General features: G+C 40.5%; 1 protein-coding gene across 2 annotated transcripts; it reads right to left on the reverse strand.

Annotated features, from left to right (window-relative positions):
* Nucleotides 1-2,889: 2,889 nt before the first annotated feature.
* Nucleotides 2,890-20,476, reverse strand: LOC132836558 (serine/arginine-rich splicing factor 5-like). Of its 2 annotated transcripts, none has more exons than XM_060855898.1 (8): nucleotides 20,331-20,476; nucleotides 18,514-18,660; nucleotides 14,270-14,340; nucleotides 11,859-11,963; nucleotides 9,240-9,309; nucleotides 6,525-6,598; nucleotides 5,386-5,496; nucleotides 2,890-4,605 (listed from the first exon to the last, which is right to left on the reverse strand). In XM_060855898.1, the coding sequence occupies exons 2-8, from the start codon at nucleotides 18,637-18,639 to the stop codon at nucleotides 4,308-4,310; spliced, it is 855 nt and encodes a 284-aa protein (XP_060711881.1). In that variant the 5' UTR covers nucleotides 18,640-18,660; nucleotides 20,331-20,476; the 3' UTR covers nucleotides 2,890-4,307. The 2 variants fall into 2 exon arrangements, with proteins under 2 accessions (XP_060711881.1, XP_060711882.1); XM_060855899.1 differs by lacking the exon at nucleotides 20,331-20,476 and adding an exon at nucleotides 20,207-20,225.
* Between the last annotated feature and the right edge of the window lie 2,268 nt (nucleotides 20,477-22,744).

Below are 22,744 nucleotides of genomic sequence, written 5' to 3' on the forward strand. Positions count from 1 at the left end.
TGAGTAGTATGGCAGTCATTTCAAATATGTCCTGGACGTAGGGTAGAGTTAATTGAATACCCATTCTTTTTGAGTATACAGTACAGGTGATTTTTCTCTGCTCTGCGTAGTTCCTCTGTGCTGGAGTGTTGGCTCTTTGAAATAATGTTGTAATGCAGCTTCGTTTGTGGGTATTCGAAAGATTACTTCTATAGTTCAATATTTGGTCTCTGTGTTGTTTTCCGGTAGATGCCGATTTGAAGTTGCCCATTGGCTATTTGCTCTACTATGACATCAAAGAAGGGCAGTTTGTTATTGTTTTCTTCTTTAGTGTATTTTATGTCCGTAAGGCCTACATCCAGAACCTCAACCAAAGCTACAAATCTCAACGCTTTAGGGAAATTGGTGAATGCTAATGTGTAGAACACCAGGGAAAGGTGGGGAGAGAAGGGAAAGAGAGGAGGAAAAAAAAGGAGAGAAGTCAGAAAGAGGGCAGGATGTCTAATTTTGGGATAAAAATCCTGGATAGTCCAGGCACTCTCAGCAGCATTTCAGTCAGCAGAGTTTATTTTTAATCATTGTACCTGTAATCAGAAGATGCGATCAGGATAGAAACATTGTCAAAGTTGTTTCAAATCAGGACCACAGGATCTTCTTTGGATAATCCAATATTCAGACAATTGATATTCAGATAACTGTGGTTCCTCTGTAATCTCATTTTCTTGCACTTCATTTACAATTGTGGAAGCAGAAACCCAAAAATTATAGTCTTCCATGCAGATCACAATCCCAAACTAGTTTATCTAACCTGGTCCTACATGCCTAAACTTGCCCATATCCCTCTAAACATTTATTTATCAAATTAAGATGTCTTTTAAGTGTGTAACTGTACTCAATTCCTTTGTAAGTTCATTCCACACAAACCAGTGTAAAATGTTGCCCATGATTTTTCTAAATCTTTCCTTTCACCTTAAAAATATTCCCCCTAATCTTGAAATCCCCCACCTTAAGACACCTGCTATTCACCTTCTTTAAACCCATTATTTTATGAATCTTTAAAAAAAGGTCACTCCTCAAGCACCCTATGCTCCAGTGAAAAACAAAAAAGGTCCCAGCCTATCCGACCTCTCCTGATAATTCAAACCCTCCATTCCAGCAACATCCTGGTAAATGTTTTCTGAACCATTTCCAGCTTAGTATCCTTCCAGTATCATGGACACAATACTCTTGCTGAGACTTCACCAATGTCCTGTACAGCCAGTCCCATCTGTTGTACTCAAAAGATCGGAGCACTGACCACAGCATGCTAAACACCTTAGTGACCACCATCTTCATGATCCATTATAGTGAGAAGTTTGCAGATGAAACCAAAGTTAACAATAACCTATTTTTTAAAAAGTTTCAAGATACAAGAACTACAGTCATTCTACATTCCCGGTTATCCTTGAACTGTTGCAATCGGTGAAGCAGCTCCCGTTGCAATATATGTTTCAACTGTATCAAACATGTGACATCTGAATCAGGTGACACTTGGGCCTCCTTGCCCAGAGATAGAACAATGCAACACAGGGGCCCACTCCACTATTGTACAAAGAGGTAGTTCAAGAATTTTGATATTCCTATATAGTTGGTGCCATTAATTTTCTACTCAAGCTCCCCCAACTCAATCCCACAAACTAGGAGAAAGTAGTCTTTAAACAGAATTAGACAGTTTGCAGAACTAAGTCATACTTGTTAGCATTGGCGGTGTTAAATTACTAAAATAAATCAATAACTTAAATTTGATGATAAAGAAACTAAAACATTTCCTTACTTCATTATCTAATGGAAAAGGTGACACTAACAAAATCATGTCAGTAATTACCACTAAAGTGATTTCAAGATTTGTCTGCTGATAACACTTTTATTCCCATGAAGAAAAAAACTGGCATTGTTACCGTCTTTTTAATACATAAACACATACTTTAAGCCTACAATTAAGATACTTCTAATCGGAAACCAAACATTCAACCAATTATTTTTGCAGACCATTCAGCTCAGAGTCCACAATGAACCCTCTGAAGAGCATTTTCCCCCCTCCCCCACACCCTATCCCTGCATTTCCCATGGCTAATCCACCTAGCCTACACATCCCTGGACACTTTGGGGCAGTTTTGCATGGCCAATCCACTTAACTTGCATATCTTTGGCCAGTGGCAGGAAACTGGAGCACCCAGAGGCAGCCCAAGCAGACAAGAGAATGAACAAATTCTACAGTTGCCCAAGGATGGAACCGAACCCAGGCCCCTGGCTCAGTGAGACAGTGCTAACCACCAAACCACCCACAATGGAGCGACACAGTACAGAGCAATCATTAACAGTTCTGGAAAGCAGCCATGAACTTTCCAGTCTTTCTTTGCCACACAAGATGAATTTTTTTTGAAGAATTGAAATTAAATCTTTTAAAAATGTACAGAGTGCAACATGATCCACATTCTGGGAGACTTAATAGTTGAATGTCAATGACGAGTTTTCCATTTCATACACTAAATCAAGCATTCTGGTAAGTTTCATACTTGTACAATGATTTTTTTTGGGGGGGGGGGGGGGGAGGAAAGAACAGAGATGGGGTAGAAGGAAAATAAATATGAACTTTGCTCCAGTTATATGCTTAAAACTCAACCTCCACAGAAACACGTGCGCTAAAATCGCACTCACCCTGTTCGCCCTAGATTCTCAAAAATGTTTACCATATACAAGGGTCAGTTACAAGTGCAGTTCTCCAGGTCCTGGTAGATCTGGGTTAATGTTGTTCCCACAATTTTTCCACCATTTCCGCCACCCCCACCCCCCAGAAAACCATTTTGTAACTTAAGTCTCAATTCCCATCAAAAACAAACCCCAGGAGAATAAACAAGCAAACTCTGAAGCTGACACTTGTAACTAATTTTTAATGCAGTACCATTTCTTGCTACAAGGAATGATAGCGATACACAGCCTGTATGTAGTACACAATAGACTAAACTAGCAGGAGACAGTAAAGGTACATGGGAACATCGGGCAATATAGTTTCTGTATAAAATTGTTAAGTACAAACATCTAAATTGGTGTACATTTGTTGTTCCTTCCATTTCAATTCCAATGCAGAGCAACATTCCAGGTTGGTTCTCTAGCAACTAGTTAATAGGATGGGTCACGTTAAATATAAATTTATATATATTTTAAAACAATGTGAAATGAACCAAATAAAGCATGAACTATTAACACATGTGAATCAAAAACTATATATACACATTTTTTTCCCCTGCTACACTCCACCGCCAACCCCACAAGCTGCCTCCCTCGACTTGGTGTGCAGGTTAAAGAAAGCCAAACTAACTCAGCAATCACAAACCAGGGCTTCACATTAAAAGCAAACTCCAAGTGCAAGTACAGCAGGGTTCTCTAAAGGTAGGATGCAACTGTGCACTAGTCTGGCACAAAATCCAAAAGAACTAAACCACTGCTTTATGAAACACAAAACTAAAAAAAGGAAAAAAAAAACTTTAAAAATCGTCCCTGAACCAGTAGCAATTCAAAGAACCGACCCAACCTGGAAAGGTTTCCTGTAAAACATTTTGAATATTTTAACCCCTTCCGCCCTCTTGTGGAAAGGACGACAGGCTCAGCCATTTTGTACAAAGCTTTAAATGTTGTTTGTGCTGGTGAAACAGTGGCTTGATTCGGGTTTAGATGCAGATAGTTTGAGAGTTAAAATACTTTTGGTTTTCAGCAGTTTCCTCAATGAATGGAAGCACTTTCACCTTTCAACAGATCCAGTTTATTAGAACCATACTTCAAAAAGACTCAGACTGGCCAATTAGTTAGGTGACCAAACTAGAGAGATTTCAATTAATTACTTAATGGTTTTATAATGGGGCACTCAAATTTGGGCTTTATAAACCTGTCATCTTCCCTAAATAATTCTTATTTGAAACTCCATATTTCTTCATGTAAATTGTCTAGACGCTCCGATTGTTCCAGCTAGGGAAACTCTCAATACCATACATGGAAATGTGAAGTGACTGAATCCCCTCAGACAAGTCCCAGTGATCTCCACCAGAAGCAATGGTACAGCCTGGTAAACAATACTAGACAAAATTATGATCAAGCCTTTCTTTTCAACGATATATTACTTTAAATCAGATGTCTGTATTTGAATGGGCTCAAAGTTAGAATTGTTTGCATGAAATAAAAACCGAAGTACTTAAACCCCAAACCCAGCATCAGACAGAAAAAAAATCAAAATGAGGCCAACATTTCATAGAAAATCTTTAGCAAATTATAAAAACACTTCTACAACACGGTGATTACTCTGCACTGTTGACAGGGGACTGCTCCCGAGAACCAGACCAGGAACGGGTCGATTTAACAGGAGAATTTGATCGCGACCTCGACTGGGTTGGTTTCCTACGACGCTTGACCTCAGGCGAACGGCTCAGTGAGCGCGATTCATTCCTCTGCCGCTTGCTATCACGAGCGGGTGACCTGCTGCGGGAACGAGACCTGCTACGGCTCGGGGAGCGGCTTGCAGATCTTGAAGCGCTTCTAGAGCCCTTATAGCTGCGGGATCTTGAAGAGCTTCTAGAGCGAGATCGTGTCCAAGACCTGAAAAGGCAAAGGAGACAGTGTAAGGAACAATTCATTACTTGGCAGGTTTATAATAGTAAACTCTGGACAGGACATAGCAAGACCTAAAGAATGAGTGTAAGATATAAGCTAACTTCGTCTTGAACATTCACTATCTCCGCCCCCCACCCCGACCCCCGTGTCTCATAATACATAGAGAAATACTCTTCTACTGATGTTATTAGAGCAGAAGGAACAAAGCTACAGTACTGCAGCTCTCCCAAATGCACGGAGGGGCCATTACAAGTTGACTATACGGTTGCAATATTTCAAAACACTAGCAATGGAGTGACCCAATGGTGGGTGATACCAGCCAAAGGATCAACAGAGGACATGGAAAATTGTATTTAATACAGAAAGTCAGTTCTGTATTCTTAATGGAACAAAGCAGATATAACTGTTTATCTCAGTACCAAAACTTAAAAGCAGTTAATGCAAAATACTTTGCCACAGTGAAGTAAAGACCAGAGCTGCAGAGCAGTGGAATTAATTAGGTCCACTAAAGATGCAATACTTTGAACAGTGTACATTTTGACACTTCATTTTTCATGTCGACTCTATTAGATTAATGAGCAATTTGCTCTTCAGTCACTGAAATGTGTCCAGTCTCAATCTGCAGACTCATAGCACCACAAATTTATGTTCTCTAATGAAGCATCATTTAGTTACACCCTCATACCCTTTTAAAACAAAAACAATTTTAGAAACAAATCCAGCTAAGCAGGGGCTAAATTTACATTTTACTGCACTGCTGAATACCTGTGGCGTCTTGGCTCCTCAATCAATTGGACCCTCCGGCCACTGATTTCTTTTCCATCCAGTTTATCAATTGCATTTTTCAAATCACTGTAAGAAGCGAACTCCACAATACTGTTGGGAACAAAAAAGCCCAGATGAGGACAGTAAGATGGGGTAACAACAACTTTGAAATAAGGAAAATTTTTATTTGCAAAACTATCGTGAAATTTGATAGCACTTCAGATTAAAATTTAAACCATTATGGCGTAATGCTAAGTGATGGTTTTAATTCAGCATAAATCTTTTCAACATTTGTCATTTCCCCCAACTCCACGCTTAGTCTCCAATTTTGATTTCATTCTTCCAACAGTCTGTTTCTATGCTTGTACAGCTCCATAACTAACTGTCACAACCCTACCCAAGCAGAAGTGGCAAGCCAAAACATCATAGGCTCTTCTCCCGACCCAATTACCCTCAAAATCTAAAGATTCACTTTAGTCCCATTCCTTGCAGCAGAATCCAGATGGATAAAATTCTACATCTGCCCTGACATCATCTCCCTCATCATCAACACTATCTGATGCTGTCAGACTGCTCAACATTCAGGCGCTGATAAAGCATAATCTCTCTCCAGATGGGTATTGGAACACCAAAGCTGTTGTCACAAATACCAGACCTTTGCTTATGACTTTATTCTCCTTCCTGGTCACTTAGACTGAACTGGCACAAGATCAGAGTCCTATCCAACTGCACTGAACATCCAAGCTTATACTATACCTGTTTTAAATAAAAAAGGACAATCTACTCCAGAAAGATGACTTTTTTTCAGCCCCCCCCTTCAGACTCAACCTTCCTCGCAGGGAAATAAACTGATGACTAAAACATTCATTTCCAACACTTTCCGATTTCCACTTCCTTAAAATCCATTATTGTGACCAAGGATTTGACCACCATTTGATATCAGACAAGGTCATTATGAAGCATTTTGTATAACAGATTATGTTAAATGTGCACAGGATGACATTGTAACAGTAATGATGCCTATTCAGATGCTCATACCTGACCGGTCAAGTTTCAGGTTCATGATTACAATGGAAAACATTGGCAAGGTAACCAGCAGATCGCCACTTTCCTTACAATTGCTTTTGCTGTTGTCTTACCCTTCATTATTATGGACTCTGTGAGCATCAGTGAATGTCACTTCACCAGCCTGGCGCATGATGTCCTTCAGATCCTACAAACAGGAAAATCCTTTCAGATGTAATCCAGAAAGAAACCTTACACTGCAAAATCATATCAGTTACAACAGTCTCAGAATTGGGATGTCATGCTATAGGGCTTACTTTGACTAAGTAAATGACAGCAAGTGTGAACAGTCGCACGTAGTGTTTACCGCTTGCTTATGGCTTACCCAGAGCCCTACCCATCGGTTTAAATAATTGACACCAGCTTGGTAACAAAACTAGACCTAAAAACTTCCTTTAACGATTTTCCAAAACAGAAGGAAGGAAGACAAAATCCAGCACACACATTATGTATTGTCCAAGATAACTAAGTTGGAAAAATTGCTATAATTAATCGGGACTCAAAACTCAATGGTGTGAATAAAATTCAAAAGTATTACTCATAACAACTGCCACAATCACCAGGATTCTTTTAATTCATGTTCAACCAAACAAGGAAAATAATTTGGTTGGTGACAGCTTTAAATCACTTATAAAAATTCAACAGTCACAAAAGGGAAGCAGTGAAGAATCCCTTTCCAAACTTGGGAATGAAGTAGCAGTCTACAAAAGAAAACTACTGCTGTGTTTTGTGCACTTTTTCAATATCGCTGTTTTGATCACTAGTAGCATTTTCAAACCACCTTTACTCATTTAAACTCTGTCAGGGTTAGAAAGGGAGATCTAAGCACTTTATTTCCATTTCCTTCATGCTACGTGCTTCGTTGGTTTCCTGTAGAAATTAATACCAGCTTTTGCCTCAATCCACATAGCCGCTAAATCAGTGAGACATGCAATGATCATACCAGGGAACCACTGATCCCTGGAAGCATAAATATTGTAGTAATATGAACAATATCATGACATCCCTATTCAACACATTAAAAAGTTAATACATTTTAATTAGCGCTGGGTTACCCAAACAATTAGTTTTAGGCAACCATCCATGCCCTATATGATGCATCTAAGCAATGGGTGCACCCACTCAATACAATACCCTCTCGATACAGCTTCTTGGGACATGGCCCTCCCTCAGTGGCACCGAATGTGCCTGCCACCCTGGGTAAAGTACCACCAATAATCATGGGTTGTGTGAAGGCTCGGACACCTCACAAGTCAATCTCCTGCCAAGCCTCCAAGCGAGATCGACACGGTTTTTTTTTCCTTACACCAGGACTGGGGATGCGACAGGTGTCGATGCCATCGGTGACCCTAGGATCAGTACAACCCAGAACCCGCGTCCAGCTGCCTGAATAATCGTGGGAGCCGACTGGCAAATTAGTCAACACGGGACCTTTTCCAGATACAGGACGCGACAACACGAGTAAAGGGAACTCCTGGTCAAAATGCGAATGACCTCACGACAAGCTGCTAAACAAAGGTTTTCAAATTTAGTCAAATAGTCATTTATTTCCAATCAAACAATATTAAGCCATCAGATTTACATACAGTCTATATTCACAGTTAAATTGGCTTCTCCATTAATATTTTATATCAGAAATATAATGGCAATTCATATTACATCTGTGCAGAATACCATTAGATTTCATCAATATTTAATTTGTGCCTCCCTAGATCATACTTTCACAAAAATAACCCAAAAATAGAAACATCATGCAACATTCTGCGCGGGTATTATCCATATACTATTTTCTTAAAATGGACCATCCATCTGGCAGAATACAGTTAACACAACAATCAGAACAATGGGCCTAAGTCTGGGTGCAGAGCACAGACTGACATCAGGAAGCATTTCCTCCAAGTGACCAATACCTTGAATGCTCTTGTCAGACAGCAAAATTTCTCCTGTTGTTCAAGAAGCCATTAAACATTTACTGGGAAGTCTGAGGACAAGGTGGTAACAAAGTGGGACAGAAAGGACAGGGGGAATGAAAAGCAGAAGATTCCTTGGAACTTACTCATAACATGGAGCATCAAGACGAAATCCGGACTCAATTTTCTCACGTCTAATTGCCAATTTTAATACAAACCATACATACCAAGTGACAGATAGGAAGACGTCAAATTTTGTGCACTGATTGTGAAGATGGACATCCATATGCAGGATAGCATTTGAGACAAAGGTACAATTATGCAAATGAACTGAAAACATAGGTGACGCAGTATAAATGGTCTTTACCACATTATCACAAGTAGATTAGATTAATCCTCTGCTGTCATCAGTATCCTGCCACAGGAGATTGGACGAGATTCCAGCTCTATTCTACAGAATGCTATATCAGGGTGCCGTAAGCCACTCGATCAAAGACAACGTCAACAACATCTTGCAGCAAATTTCCGATCTTCTGGTCACAAACACCTTATGAAGCCACAGATACAAAGTCCACTGAACAATTTAAGGGAGAGATTCTTGCTTGAGAAACAAGCATTAAGAGACCAGGGTTAAACGTGGTCTAAGCTGTCAACGTTGATCAAATTCCAGTGTGGTCTCGATAGACGTATTCCAATTTCCATACAATATTTATACAAATAAACAAACAGTCAACATGCAGGTTAAAGCAGGCTATGGGTTATATTTATGAAGTTATGACCCATGTGCATTTGACCCATGTCCATGTAAGCACACATAGCTAAGTTTATTAAGTTTGGTAAATTCTTACTTTTTTGAAACATTGGAATATCAGCACCCACCTGCCAGCTAACACGGGAAGATAGATTCTTCACAATCAAACGGTAGTCCGTACGAACAGGAGGTCCATATCTGAAATTTCAGAAGTAGCAACTTATTGAAAGTAACAAAATATAATAACTGCATCACCAACACTGCTGCACATTAAATCGCCAAACACGAAAGATACAAAAAACTAACAGTTGAGGCTAAACTCTAAATCACTGTTGAATCCATTACCTCCATTGGAGAGATACACAGGCCCTAGTCTCTGCCTCAAGGGTCTGGATTGGGGCAGGCAAGGTTTGTGCTCTCAGATATTGCAGACAAGGTCTTCATTTAATAATCCATCATTAAGGTGGTGGCAAGCTTTAATAGCTCCACTCTACCAAGGAAGACCCTGCTTAATTCATAGGACAAAGTAGCTCAGGCATCAGATGGGCTAAATTCATGAAGACATTACAAAAGGTTCTGTGTACTGGGAAGTGGCTAAGCCACTAGTAGCAGAGATGATGCAACTGAGCCAAGGTAACAACTGCAGAATGATTGGCCATAATCTGTCAATATTTGCTCAAGAAATTATAAACAATGATACAATTACAGTATATGACAATTTAACTGGAGTGGCAGAAAGCTTCTTAGACAGTATAATGCGAGACAGGACAAACAGTGATGCACACTGTCTCATTATGTAACACAGACATTTAGATCAAATTGTGACTAAGTAGACAAAATGGTTGATGAGGCTAATGCAGTTGATGTGATGCACACAGACTTCCAAAAGACATTTGATGAAGTGCCACGTTGGTGAGCTTGATAGTAAAGTTGAAATCTATGGAATATAAGGATCAGGGACAGCACAGGTGAAGTTGGTAGAGTGTCTGGGAACTCTAGTAGATGGTGATTTCTTAGAAGGGAGAAAGTATAGTGGTATTTCATGTGGTCAGTTTTACCATCGCTGCATTTCGTGATCTACATTAAATCTCTCAGATTTGGATGCAAAGGATAATCTGAATACCACAAATGATACAATTCAAGTTTTGTGAACTGCAAGAATAGTGATAAACTCGGAGGACATAGGCTGATGGAAAGAACAGTCACGTGCTAGTGAAATATATTGTTCAGAATTACTCAGTGATTTATCTTGGTTGAATGCAGGACAGGCAATATAATAGGCAGGAAAGGAAGATTGGGTGTGAGCATCTACAAACCATGAACTCAGCAGGGTAGTTTGAGAAAATGCTTGTAAAAACAGCATATACGAAATCCTGGATTTTATGAACATAGACACAGAGGTTAAGAAACAACTTCACAAAACATGTTGGCTCAACCTCAACTGTGCCCAGAATTGGACACTTTCAGAAGTATGAGAAGGCATTGAAGTTGCAGCATAAAAACTTCAAGCATGGTTCGAGGGACAAGAAACTTTTAATTTCAAGAGGAATTCGGAGAAGTTGGGGATACTTTCCTTTAAAAGAAGGTTAAGTGGAGGTTTAATAAAGGTATTCTGGGAATCAGTAGTCAGTGTGGATGACATAGCTTCAGTAGTGGCTTTCATAATGAATTGAATAACGAATACAAGGGAAAATATTTGTTGGGCTACAGGGTAAGAGAACCATTGTTACTCTCGCAAGAGGAGAAAGTGAGGACTGCAGATGAGGGAGATCAGAGCTGAAAATGTGTTGCTGGAAAAGCACAGGTCAGGCAGCATCCAAGGAGCAGGAGAATCAGTGTTTCAGGCATGAGCCCTTTCCTGAAGAAGGGCTCATGCCCGAAAGGTCGATTCTTCTGTTCCTTGGATGCTGCCTGACCTGGTGCGCTTTTCCAGCACATTTTCAGCTTTACTCTTGCAAGAGTCAGTACTAACCTGATGGGCCAGTTGGACTCGCTCTGTGCTGTAACCATTTATGAGTCAATGATTGATTTCCAGCAAGGTCATGGGAGCTCAATCTACAGAAAATCCAGCCCGGTCACAGCATTGCAATGAAAGTGCATAAGGCGAAGAATGGTCAATTTGAGTTCTGAAGTTGAGGGAAAGGGAAAATAGCCATTCAACTTCAAAATATCATCCAAAGCTCAAAATGCTGCACGCACTCAAAGTTTCGGCGGAGAGCCAGAGGGAGAGCAGAATTTCTCAAACCAATAAACTTCCATCAGAAAGGCAAAACGTTGTGAGATGTACAGCACGCAGAGGTAGGAAAAGGACAGCAGAACAAGAGAGAAAAGGAAGAACAGACAGTACAAGGTAAAAGGCAAACATGAGGAGAACAGCAGAGAACAAGGGATGAGTTTGCAGGGGACATGTAGATTGTTAAAGCAGAATGCTACAGGGAGTGGGAACTTGGGAAAACGCGAAGGAGAAGCTAGTGCATATATGCACTGTTGCATGCACATATGTTTGGGTATTTTGAAATGGGGGAAAAAAGGGATAGGAAAGCAGTCAGCTGAACTCCGGGTAAGGTTCTCCCTGCTGATTGCACAAATATGATTCAGTGTTGTGGTGAGTGTACTATTCCAATATACAATCTGTAAACCTGGAGACTCCATTAGTAATTAAAACATCTCCCAACATTTTGTTTAATAAATAATTGTATTTAAGCCTCTTTATCCTTACCCAGTTTTCCTCAACCCATCCCATTTACCTTAGTCCACTGCTTCGCTCGCTTCTGGGGCGGTAATAGTTAAACCTTCCACCAAACCTGCCCCCTCCTCTCCGAGGTGGTGCTTTAGCAAGCTCCACAGTGATCCTAGAGAACGTTAAAGGAAATTCAGAAAACAAAACAAAACTGCACACAAATCAGGCAAGACAATCTTGAAATTTTACAGTACATAAGCTTTTGCAAACAGAATCCTTAAAAATGAAACCAAACATTTATTCAGTCTCTGGATAATCACTGGGTCAGCTTGCATTCACTGCCCATTCTCAGGCACCCCTTGAGAAAAATGACTTTTGTGCCACTACAGATCTTATAGATACTGTTATGGAGTTCAGAATTTGGACCCAGTGACAGTGAAGGTACAACGATACATTTCCTAGTCAGGAAAGCATGTAATGTGGAGGAGAACTTGCACCTGCTGGCCCTACCCTTCCAAAGAGCAGAATCCACATATTTAGAAGACGCTGTTGCAAGAGCCTTCATGCGTCGCTGTAGTTCGCCTTGTATTGATGCACCATAATGCCACTGCACACCAGCAGTAGAGGGAGTGAACATCCAAACCAGTAGACTGGTGATCAAACAGGCTGCATTTCTTCAATTGTGCCAAGCTACAACAGGTGCAGATGCATGCCTTCACACAGGTAGAATCTATTTTAACTCACTCCTGATGTGTGCATGTAAACAGCACACAGATCTGGAGAGTCCAAAAGAATGTTATGTACTGCAGAACTTCTAGCTTTGACTTGTTCATGCAGCCACAATATTTATATGCTTGGTTGAGTTGAGTTTCTGGTCAATGGCAACACCCAGGATGTTGCCATTGCGGGTTTGGCAGCTGTAATGACGTCATGGAGAAGTTTAGATTCTTCCCTATGAGATATACATTGTGCCACATAATATTACCTACCACTATTGACCCACACGTTAATGCCAACATGAAATGCTTCACTACCAAAAGCAGTGAAGAGTGAACATTTTGCATTCAGTGAACATGCAAACTTGTGACCTTATGACTGAGCGAAGGTGAATGACAAAGCTGCTAAAACAGATGAATAAGGAACATATTCTAAGCGACTCTTTCAGTGCCATCGCCTGGACTGAAAGTGATTGACTAACGAGCATGTTCCTTTGCACTTATCATGACAAATCATTAGAACATTATCCCCTTGACCTACACGGACTTCAGATTTCCTACAATCCTTGACATTACACTTGGTGAAATGCTACCATGTCGTCAAAGACTGTCACTCACGTCAAGTTCAGTTCTTCTGTGCATACTTGGACAAGGTCATTATGAACTTAGTGAGTCTGATAAAACAGAAATGAGGTAGCGAGCAGCTTATTGTTGAATGAGTCACTTGATGAGCACTCAATGACCCTTCTATCACTTTGCTAACAATCAGAGTAGATTAATAGGGTTGTAACTGGCTACTTGGATTTGCCCTGCTTTTAGAAGACCAAACATAGCTGGGCAATTTTCCACATTGGTGGGTAAATGCCAGTGCGAATATTGTACTGAAATGGTTTGGCTACGGACAAAGGTAGTTCTGGACCTCAAGTCTTCAGTACTATTACTGAATAGTGGCTGGGAACATAGCTGCGGCAGTATCCAATTTCATCAGCTGTTTCTTGATATTGTGGTTGAAGGTACTCACAAATGCTTCAGGCTTTTCTTTTGCATGTGTTAAATAAAGTTTCTTTAATCAGATACAACAGTAATAAGGATGTCTATTAATGAGAATTTGATACATCCTCATGCATTTTGAAATGATTACATTCCTAAAATGAGGGGGCCCCAGAAGCTCAGTTATTGAAGTCATCAAGTCCAAAAACTACAAAGATTAGAAGATCCTGATCCCACACTAATGAGTAAGAACAAATTACTGCAGATGCTGGTATTTATACTGAAGAAAAATGCTCAAGATCACAGCTGGTCAGACAACGTCCAGAGAGACAGCAATCTAAAGTTGAATTTCGAGGACTCTTTAATCAGCCCTGAAGCTTCAACGTAGACACATACTTCACAAATTTCAACTGAAAACCCATGCTTTGCCCATGTTCACCCATGTAGCAATTTCATGAAAATTTTTAATAAAACAGGGTTCACATCTTTCACTATTGATTTTAGAATTAGAACACTGCAAAATACACTTGCACTTTTTAGCCAATTCAGATTTAAATCAAATATAACAGACATGAACTTTTTTTTGGACTAATGAAAATCAACCCCCAACATTTAATCATTATTCATGTTTGTAAGTCAAGGTCAATGAAGAATTTGCTGAAATTTACTACAATCCTGAACAGTTGAAGGCTGATGGAACATGCACAAGATTCAACCTCCTCTTCCTCCATATCATATGTGCATTGATTATTCTAACTGTTGAAAAACCTACCTCTCCCGGAACAGTTCCTTCCCATTCAGCTCATAAACTGCATCATCAGCATCCCGGGCATCATCAAATTCCTAAACAAGGATAGCAAGAATCCAATTTATTCAAGAAAGTTAAATAATTTTATGAACGGCTTCACAAAAATCACGACTTGCGTACCATAGTCAATCCAAGGGAGAGGAGCTCAAATTCTACTGAGACCAAAAGTAAAATTCAGAAGCTGGGCTGTTGTGAAAATAACCAGTTCAGAAACATCCTTCACAAGGGAATATAATGCCTTGTCTTTTTTGTACTCAAGTCATCATTTTTGAACATCAACATGGGCAATAAACAAATTACAAGCAATGTTCACAGGCAGAAAACAAGTCAAAAAACATCGTTAATTCAGGGAACAGCAACAGACTGCATCAAAATAACAATTTTACTGCAGAAAACAGTAGTTCACTTTGTCATTGTTTCTTTAGTATATGACTAACCAACCCAAGACCTAGCCCTTTTACTGCCACTGACATTAAAATCCACTGTACCATGCAGTGAAACTCCATTTCCCCAAAGGAACATACAGCTGCAATCTAGTTTTAAATTATAGTCTTAGTGGGTAACATTAGAGAACGATCTAACTACATATTCTAAGACTGTTTGCATCACCACAAAAGCAGTCAAGACTAAATCATTAAAATCTCAAACTAAAGAAACTGATTTACATATCAGTGACAAATCATTGAAACTGTTGGTGCTAGGTTTGTATCCAGATGAAGTGAAATCTACTTCCAAAAATGATTAGTTAAATCATTGAACGTAAATGCTTATTGCCATCATGGACTCAATTATAAAACAAACATTTCACATTAATGCTCATGGTAAGAATCGTGAGTTCAAATATTCAGAACACCTACATTTCTGCATCACACTGGCGTTATAAGAACCTCGAGTTCTCCAGCACCGTTAACAGTATTAAAAAAGAAATTGAAGTGTTCGAAGCTCAGACAAGATTTTTAAAATTTTGTTACTGGTATCTAAAAGACCACAGCAAATTTACATTAATTGTTTTGCACTGGTTATCTGGGTAAGAACCACTGCAGGCCTTATAATTATGCTTAGAGGATACAGAGAGAACTCCAAAGTGATGACCCAAGGTTATTCGTCTAGATTAGGACAACATTCAATTCACAAAGAAGCTAGGATGCCCCGGCACTTCCCTATGCTGCAGAGTCCTTGGATGCAGTAGGTCAGACAGTCAGACAAGATTTTCGAATGAACTGCTACCATGCATCCATATAGATTGGAAGTGCTACAATGGCAAGAGAGATCCTCCATCTTTATGGTATTGTGCTATTTATATTCTTGCAATGATCCAGATAATGCAATATTCACCACATTGCTACATAGGCCTGACGGATAGTGAGTAAACCCTAAAGGATCAGCAACTCTGAATACCCATTATTTCATATCTTTGTGGTATTACAGTTAGTCCAGTCCATATCTGGTAACATCCACTGCCCCAGATCTGGAGCAACTGATATTGCATTAGCTGAAGATTACAGAAGCATGTTCCAAGCCCCTAATAGCCCAAATTCTAGTAACCAGTTTTCCTACAGCCATACAAATATTTAATTAACCAAAGGGTTATGAACAGAGCTTAACACCCAAAATGGCAGCAGGAACGTGGGAAGAACAGCACTTAAAACTCTGAACTCTCTCCCTGAGAGCACTGTATGCTTAAGTCCCCATGGACTGCAGTAGTTCAAGGCAACTCACTGAAACCACCTCAAGGACAACTAGGAAGGGGCAAAAAAAATACTGGATTAGTTAGTGTCACCCAAATCCCAAGGAAGAACAAACAAACCGCCTCATTCGCAATCTTATGAAGGAGGACGAGTTGCTCCCCTGCAATAATGACCTGACAGTAGTTGCTGGGATAACTACAAACATTCTACTAAATAGTACTCTAGCTATGGAAATTTTTTTTGTTTGGCTGCTGCAAGGGTGGCATGGTATCATATTTATTTCAATGTTACTCTGACCTTGTCTCTTGCACATTGACAACAGGATCCAAATTGTGACAGAATCTAGCAGAACCAAAAAGGAAGGCAGAAACTGATGTCACTATTAGTGATTGTGAATGGGCAAATATCGATGCAATTGATTGTTTTAACTCAATGCACTATGCCAGCCTTCAATGTCATCAGGCAGATCTCAAGGTCACAATTCTACAGGGACCGTTTAGCTAGATCAGTAGTTATAACTGGTCAAGAGTACATGGCTACAGATGGGATGGCATAATGTTAACAGTTCCTGGTGCGGCTAAACCACAACCCATGGTTCAATAGGTCGCATCTTCCTACAGTATCTCTAGCATGCCTACTTTATTTGTAAAGTATCCTCAGGTTTAGATTATTCACCATATGCTTTACACAAAATAAAGTCTGACTATTGCAAAAAGTGCAGACAAGACACCTCAGAAGCACTGGAAAATTTATGCACCAGGATCCTGACCCAAAACTAGTTTTAGAACTGCACAGTGCAGCATTTACCTAATGGGAATCAGTGAAACACTGCTGTATTTGACTTCAAATTCTATAAATGGAATATAAAAATATCAACCAAATTTCATTATAAAAGCTTATGGATAAGGAATGATTCATTATACTTCAGTAGCAATGATAGCGAAATGCTTTAGAAACACACTGAAGTCATGATAGATAGCGTTTATAGAGGTGAAGGTTTTCTGTCCCTTTTCCATGAAACATTCATGCGCTGAAACTGTCACAAAAGCAACCACATAACATGGTTGGTCAAGCAATGGGATGGTGCCAACTCAAACAAGAACCGAAGTACCTACATGGATGCCCCAGACAGATCGTTTACTTGGTACATTTGGGATGAGAGTTGACAAAGTCAACAGAGGAGGATCTGGTTGCAAAATGAAATTTATCAGAATGTTTTAAGGTTTATGTCGTCAGCTCTCAAACTGGATACAATGCATCAACTTTAGTGGAATTCACACTAGGCTACATCATGCAAATACACCAATCTTGGCAAAGTATCTCTCAGTTCCTCAGGAACTGAATCGACAAGCATATTCTGAGCACAGAACACTTGCCTGGGTAAGAACAGTTTGTATGTAATATTTCTGCCATGCAAAATTCATTTGTAACATGAATGCTGCCGGTTACCCCTCCATGAGATTCAGTTCATCATACCTACCACCACTTACCTGAAACAGCCATTTAAGTGTGGTTGCAAATGAAATAGCATAGAATCAATGGTATGGAAACAGGCTATTCGGCCCAACAAGTCCACACCAACCCTCTGAAGAGGATTCCAACCAGAACCCTATGCTATCTCTGTAACCCTGCATTTCACATGGCCAATACATCTAACTTACACATCCCTGAACATTATGGGCAATTTAGCATGGCCAATCCAACAAACTCGCACGTGACTGCGGAAGGAAGCAGTAGCACCCTGGGAAACCCATGGACATGGGGAGAACGTGTAAACTTCCCACCAAATTTGGGTGGGCGGCACAGTGGTTAGCACTGCTGCCTCACAGTGCCGGAGACCCAGGTTCAATTCCCGCCTCAGGCGACTCACTGTGTGGTGTTTGCATGTTCTCCCCGTGTCTACGTGGTTTCCTCCAGGTGCTCCTGTTTCCTCCCACAGTCCAAAGATGGGGGAGTCAGATGAATTGGCCATGCTAAATTGCCCCTAGTGTTAGGTAAGGGCTAAGTGTAGGGGTATGGGTGGGTTGCGCTTCGGCGTGTCGGTGTGGACTTGTTGGGCTGAAGGGCCTGTTTCCACACTAAGTAATCTAATCTAGTCAATTATTTTAAGAAACAATAAGATAAGGCTAAAACATCTTCTCCATCACAATGAAATTAAGTAACTGAAACCTCCCACCTATTTGTAAAATCACCTTGATATATTAAGAATAAAATCTACTCATGAACAACTGTTTTAATATGGTAGAAGAGAGTCTATTTCAACAGTTTCCTCACATGAATATTTTCGATCTCAGTCAGGCTGTCACCATGCATTACCACCCAAATCAGGAAAGAACATTAAAACAATATGAAATTAGAGATTATATCCATATAAGGCCAGCAAGATGTTTCTCAGATATTACAGGGGACTTTCAATTTCAAAATTTAAACACATCACAGGTAACAATATTAAAAGCTACTTTAAAACATCAAATCACAGGATATAATCCAGGAATCTGCAACAAGTGGCAGCATACTCACCACAAACCCAAAGCCTCTCTTCAGGTCAATTTCACGGATACGTCCATAACCTTTGAAGAACTTTTCCACATCACGTTCTCTCACCTGAGGGCTCAGGCGACCAATAAACACACGGCAACCATTCATTTTGTAATGATTTTATACAGCCTGAAAGAATATTGTAATAAAGTTGCACTGTTAAAACCAGAATCTCAGACTTGCTGTAAAAGCATACCAGTTACAAGTAAGGCAGTATATGACCACTAGCTGAAAGAGACACTACAGTTCAATAGATGACGTGCAAATAACTTGTAATCAACTCAAGGTCAGGTTGGCAACTTGCCCAATTGCAATTTCACAGTATTTAGAGAACATAGAGCAAACCTCAACTGCTCCATCTTTATTATGTTAAGTAGAAATTCATATAAACAGACCTGCACATTACTAAATTTTAATTGCAGTTGTTCAATTTACCAACCCCCTTTACTAATCTTCAGATGACAAGCTGTTAACCTAAAGCAATTTCCAGCACTAAAGTTAGAGAAAGCAAGGCAGCATATTCATACAAGGAGGATCTGGAGAAGTTGAAAACAATTAGCGACTGCTCTGGATGCCAGATTTCACATAACTGACCAATCTTTCATTGTTTTGCTTATTGAGCGTAAACACTAACATATGTTCTAGGCACTGAATTGGTTCAGTGATTTGAATTATAAAATCAAGGATTATTTCCTTGTTGCAGCTTTCAAACCATTATCAAATTCAACATTTGACCCCATTAGTTAAGCAAAGTTTAACTCCTATCACAAATATCTAACGCGATTAAGAGGTAGCTTCATAGCATATCAACCTTTAGACTCCACTTTTTAAAAAAAATACTTGCAGCTGGTAGGGATTTGCATATTTACTTTGCAACCTTTAGCACAAAGTGCACACTCTGTTGTACCTTGGCGTCCATCTTGCTTCAAGACGTTAAAAGCGACATTAATGTACAACGCCAGCTTTTCCAGGTTTCCCAAGGCAAGGAACGTGTAAGTTAAATTAAAATACACGCCTTCTAAAGAACTTCGAAATAATGCTTCAACAATTTGAGGCGGAAATTTCCGCAATTCTAATCACTACCAACATCTGCATTTCTCCTTATATGCTATATTAAAAAAATAAATCTACTGCCCCATTAATCTTTTGTGATTATCTGACATTTGTATCATCTTGTTATCTCTGCTACCAGCAGAAACAATTTCTCTCTATTTAACTCAATTGAGAAAGCTCGCTCGTTAACAAAAAAAACATCTCGGTATAATGCTGAAGAATATTATTTCTAATTAGAAAAAGGTTTAGTTTGTTTTTCACATAAAATCGCGCACCAAACGAACCGAGTTTGCTAAAATAAATACAACGACGCCATCAGTCCCCAGTAACCGCGAGGGTGTTTTTCAAAACAAAACAAGGCAGCGCCACAATCCGAATCCAAACCGGATTTGAAAAAATTCGACACCGTTAATGCCCCGATTAATCAAATGCCCTGAAGATGAAATATTTTATATCTGATCAAGCTCTCGGTCGGTGCGGATAGGGAAAATAAATAAACACCAGGTAGGAGAGGGGCTCGTGCCGACAGAGAATGTTCCAGAAAGGAAAACAGTTAAAAGTGATGAAACAGTGCGGCCAGAGGCGAATCGCCTGCCCGCCCCTCCCCCACCATGAGGCCTACCTCCAGCCGCCGCCTCTCGGCACCAACTCGAGCGGCAACGACGCCCCGGAGCCGCGCCCCGACACGACGCGTACCCCTACCCACCCCCGCCAAACAAAAGCCAGCCGCGACTCCCTCCGCTCACTCGCTGCCTCGCCGGGTGGTTCTCGGGATGGCTCTGCCGCCCTTCAGACTCTCGACGCTGGGTGATTTTTCTCCCTCGCTCTCCGCTACCTCCTCCTCCGCCGTCGACGCCGCTCCTTCTCCTCCTTCAGTCACTTGACGCCAACGTCACTGCAGTGAAACGGGGCTTCCCGTGCTCGGCTGCAGGGGCGGCGTTGTGACGTCAAGGACATGTTTCCCCACCTCCGCTGTCAATCACACGCTTCACCCCGCCCCCTCCCACTGTCGATCAACACACTGGATGTGCCAGGCCCACTCATTCCCCTCACTGCCTGAAGCTAAAAACATGGAAATTAGGAACAGGATTACATCATTCTACCCTCGAGATTGCTCTGCCATTCAGTCTGCTCATCCAACTCAAGACTGCTGCTTTCTCCTCATATTTTTTGATCCCTTCAGCTCCAACTACCATATCCAACTCCCTTTTGAAATCATTCAATGTTTTAGCATTGACCACTTTCTGTGATAACAAATTCCACAGCCTCACCAATATCTGGGTGAAGACATTTCTCCTTATCTGAGTCCAAAATGTTTTTTCTTATATCATTTTGGGCGGCACAGTGGTTAGCACCGCTGCCTCACAGCGCCAGAAACCCGGGTTCAATTCCCGACTCAGGCGACTGACTGTGTGGAGTTTGCACATTCTCCCCGTGTTTGTGTGGGTTTCCTCCGGGTTTCCTCCCACAGTCCAAAGATGTGCAGGTCAGGTGAATTGACTATGCTAAATTGCCCGTGGTGTTAGGTAAAGGGGGTAAATGTAGGGGAATGGGTGGGTTGCGCTTCGGCGGGTCGGTGTGGACTTGTTGGGCCAAAGGGCCTGTTTCCACACTGTAAGTAATCTAATCTAATCTAATTTGTGACTCATGGGTCTAGACTCCCCTATCATCAGAAACATTCTTCTTGCATTTAACCTGTCTGGTCCAGTTAGAATTTGGTTGGTTACCTTCACTCTTCTGAACTTCAACAAAAATAATCATAACCGATTCAACCTTCCTTCATACTTTAGTCCTGCCAACCCAGGAATCATTCTGGTAAACCTTTGCTGCACCCCTTCTATTGCAAGAACATCTTTCCTGTCATCTTGGGAAGTTGTATTGGTTCTGTTCTCTAATGGGTGCTACTTTAGACAACAAATGTTCATCTAATCCACCATATTCAAGAATCTTTTAAGATCCTGGATAGCCTTAGGGTTGGATAATTCGGTATGGCTTTAATCTTCTGGCATTATTCCTGCAGTTTGACAATGTATCCCAAGAAACAAATGGAATCTTTAGAGAATTCACACTAACCATTAAGTATGGGCTCTTCCTATTGTAGACACTTTAATACTGCATGCCCTCACTAATCATGCTCATCAATAACTTCCCCGTTAATTTTTGTATCATCCATGTTGCATGTGACTCTGTGAAGATCTTGTAAAATGTTTGACCTTAGTCTTTGGAAAATCATTGGTGCAATGCAATTCCAAATGGCAATTTGTTAAAACAAAATCTTTCAAGTGGAGTTATAATTGTGATTAAGAACCTTGATTGCCAATCCAATGGCTCTTGTGAAAAGCATTGAGTTCTGTGAAAAACCTGTTCTTGTATAGTCTTGTCAACTGTGGACGAAGGATGAATTTCTTTTGTTACTGTCTTGTTAAGTTGTGTAAAGTCAACACAGTTACAAATAGAACCATTAGACTTGGATCTGCAAACTATACCTAACACCACTTTGCTGGATTCCTGAGTAGAGAAATAACATTCTTATATAGCTTCTAGTGTTTTAATCTAGATCTCATTCAAAAGGTAGAAAAGCTCAAGAAACAAAAGCTAAAAGTGAAAAGGAGAGTCCAAATTTATTCTAAAAGTTCAGAAGGTTAAAATGTGAATACAGCATTGAACTTAGAAAGAATGCTAAAGCTTTCTGCAATTCTACTCAGCACCGTCTTCCTGACCTCTCCGCCCCCACCCCACTCTGGCCTATCACCCTCACCTTGATCTCCTTCCACCTATCGCATCTCCATCGCCCCTCCCCCAAGTCCCTCCTCCCTACCTTTTATCTTAGCCTGCTGGACACACTTTCCTCATTCCTGAAGAAGGGCTTATGCCCGAAACGTCGATTCTCCTGCTCCTTGGATGCTGCCTGACCTGCTGTGCTTTTCCAGCTCTGATCTCCAGCATCTGCAGTCCTCACTTTCTCCTGCAATTCTATTCATGGTAAGATGCGGCACTCCTTCCTACATTACTTTTCTACTCAGGAATGAGAAATACATGCGATCCTAGTATCTGATGTCCCATGTTGTGACAATACTATGGCTTTCAGAGGTTTATTTTGTCCTGGTTTATATTTGTTAAGAAAGGATGACCGATTGTTCTGTTCGTAGGCAAAAGTGAG

Source organism: Hemiscyllium ocellatum, chromosome 47, assembly GCF_020745735.1.
Source record: "Hemiscyllium ocellatum isolate sHemOce1 chromosome 47, sHemOce1.pat.X.cur, whole genome shotgun sequence".
NCBI classification, from domain to species: domain Eukaryota; kingdom Metazoa; phylum Chordata; class Chondrichthyes; order Orectolobiformes; family Hemiscylliidae; genus Hemiscyllium; species Hemiscyllium ocellatum.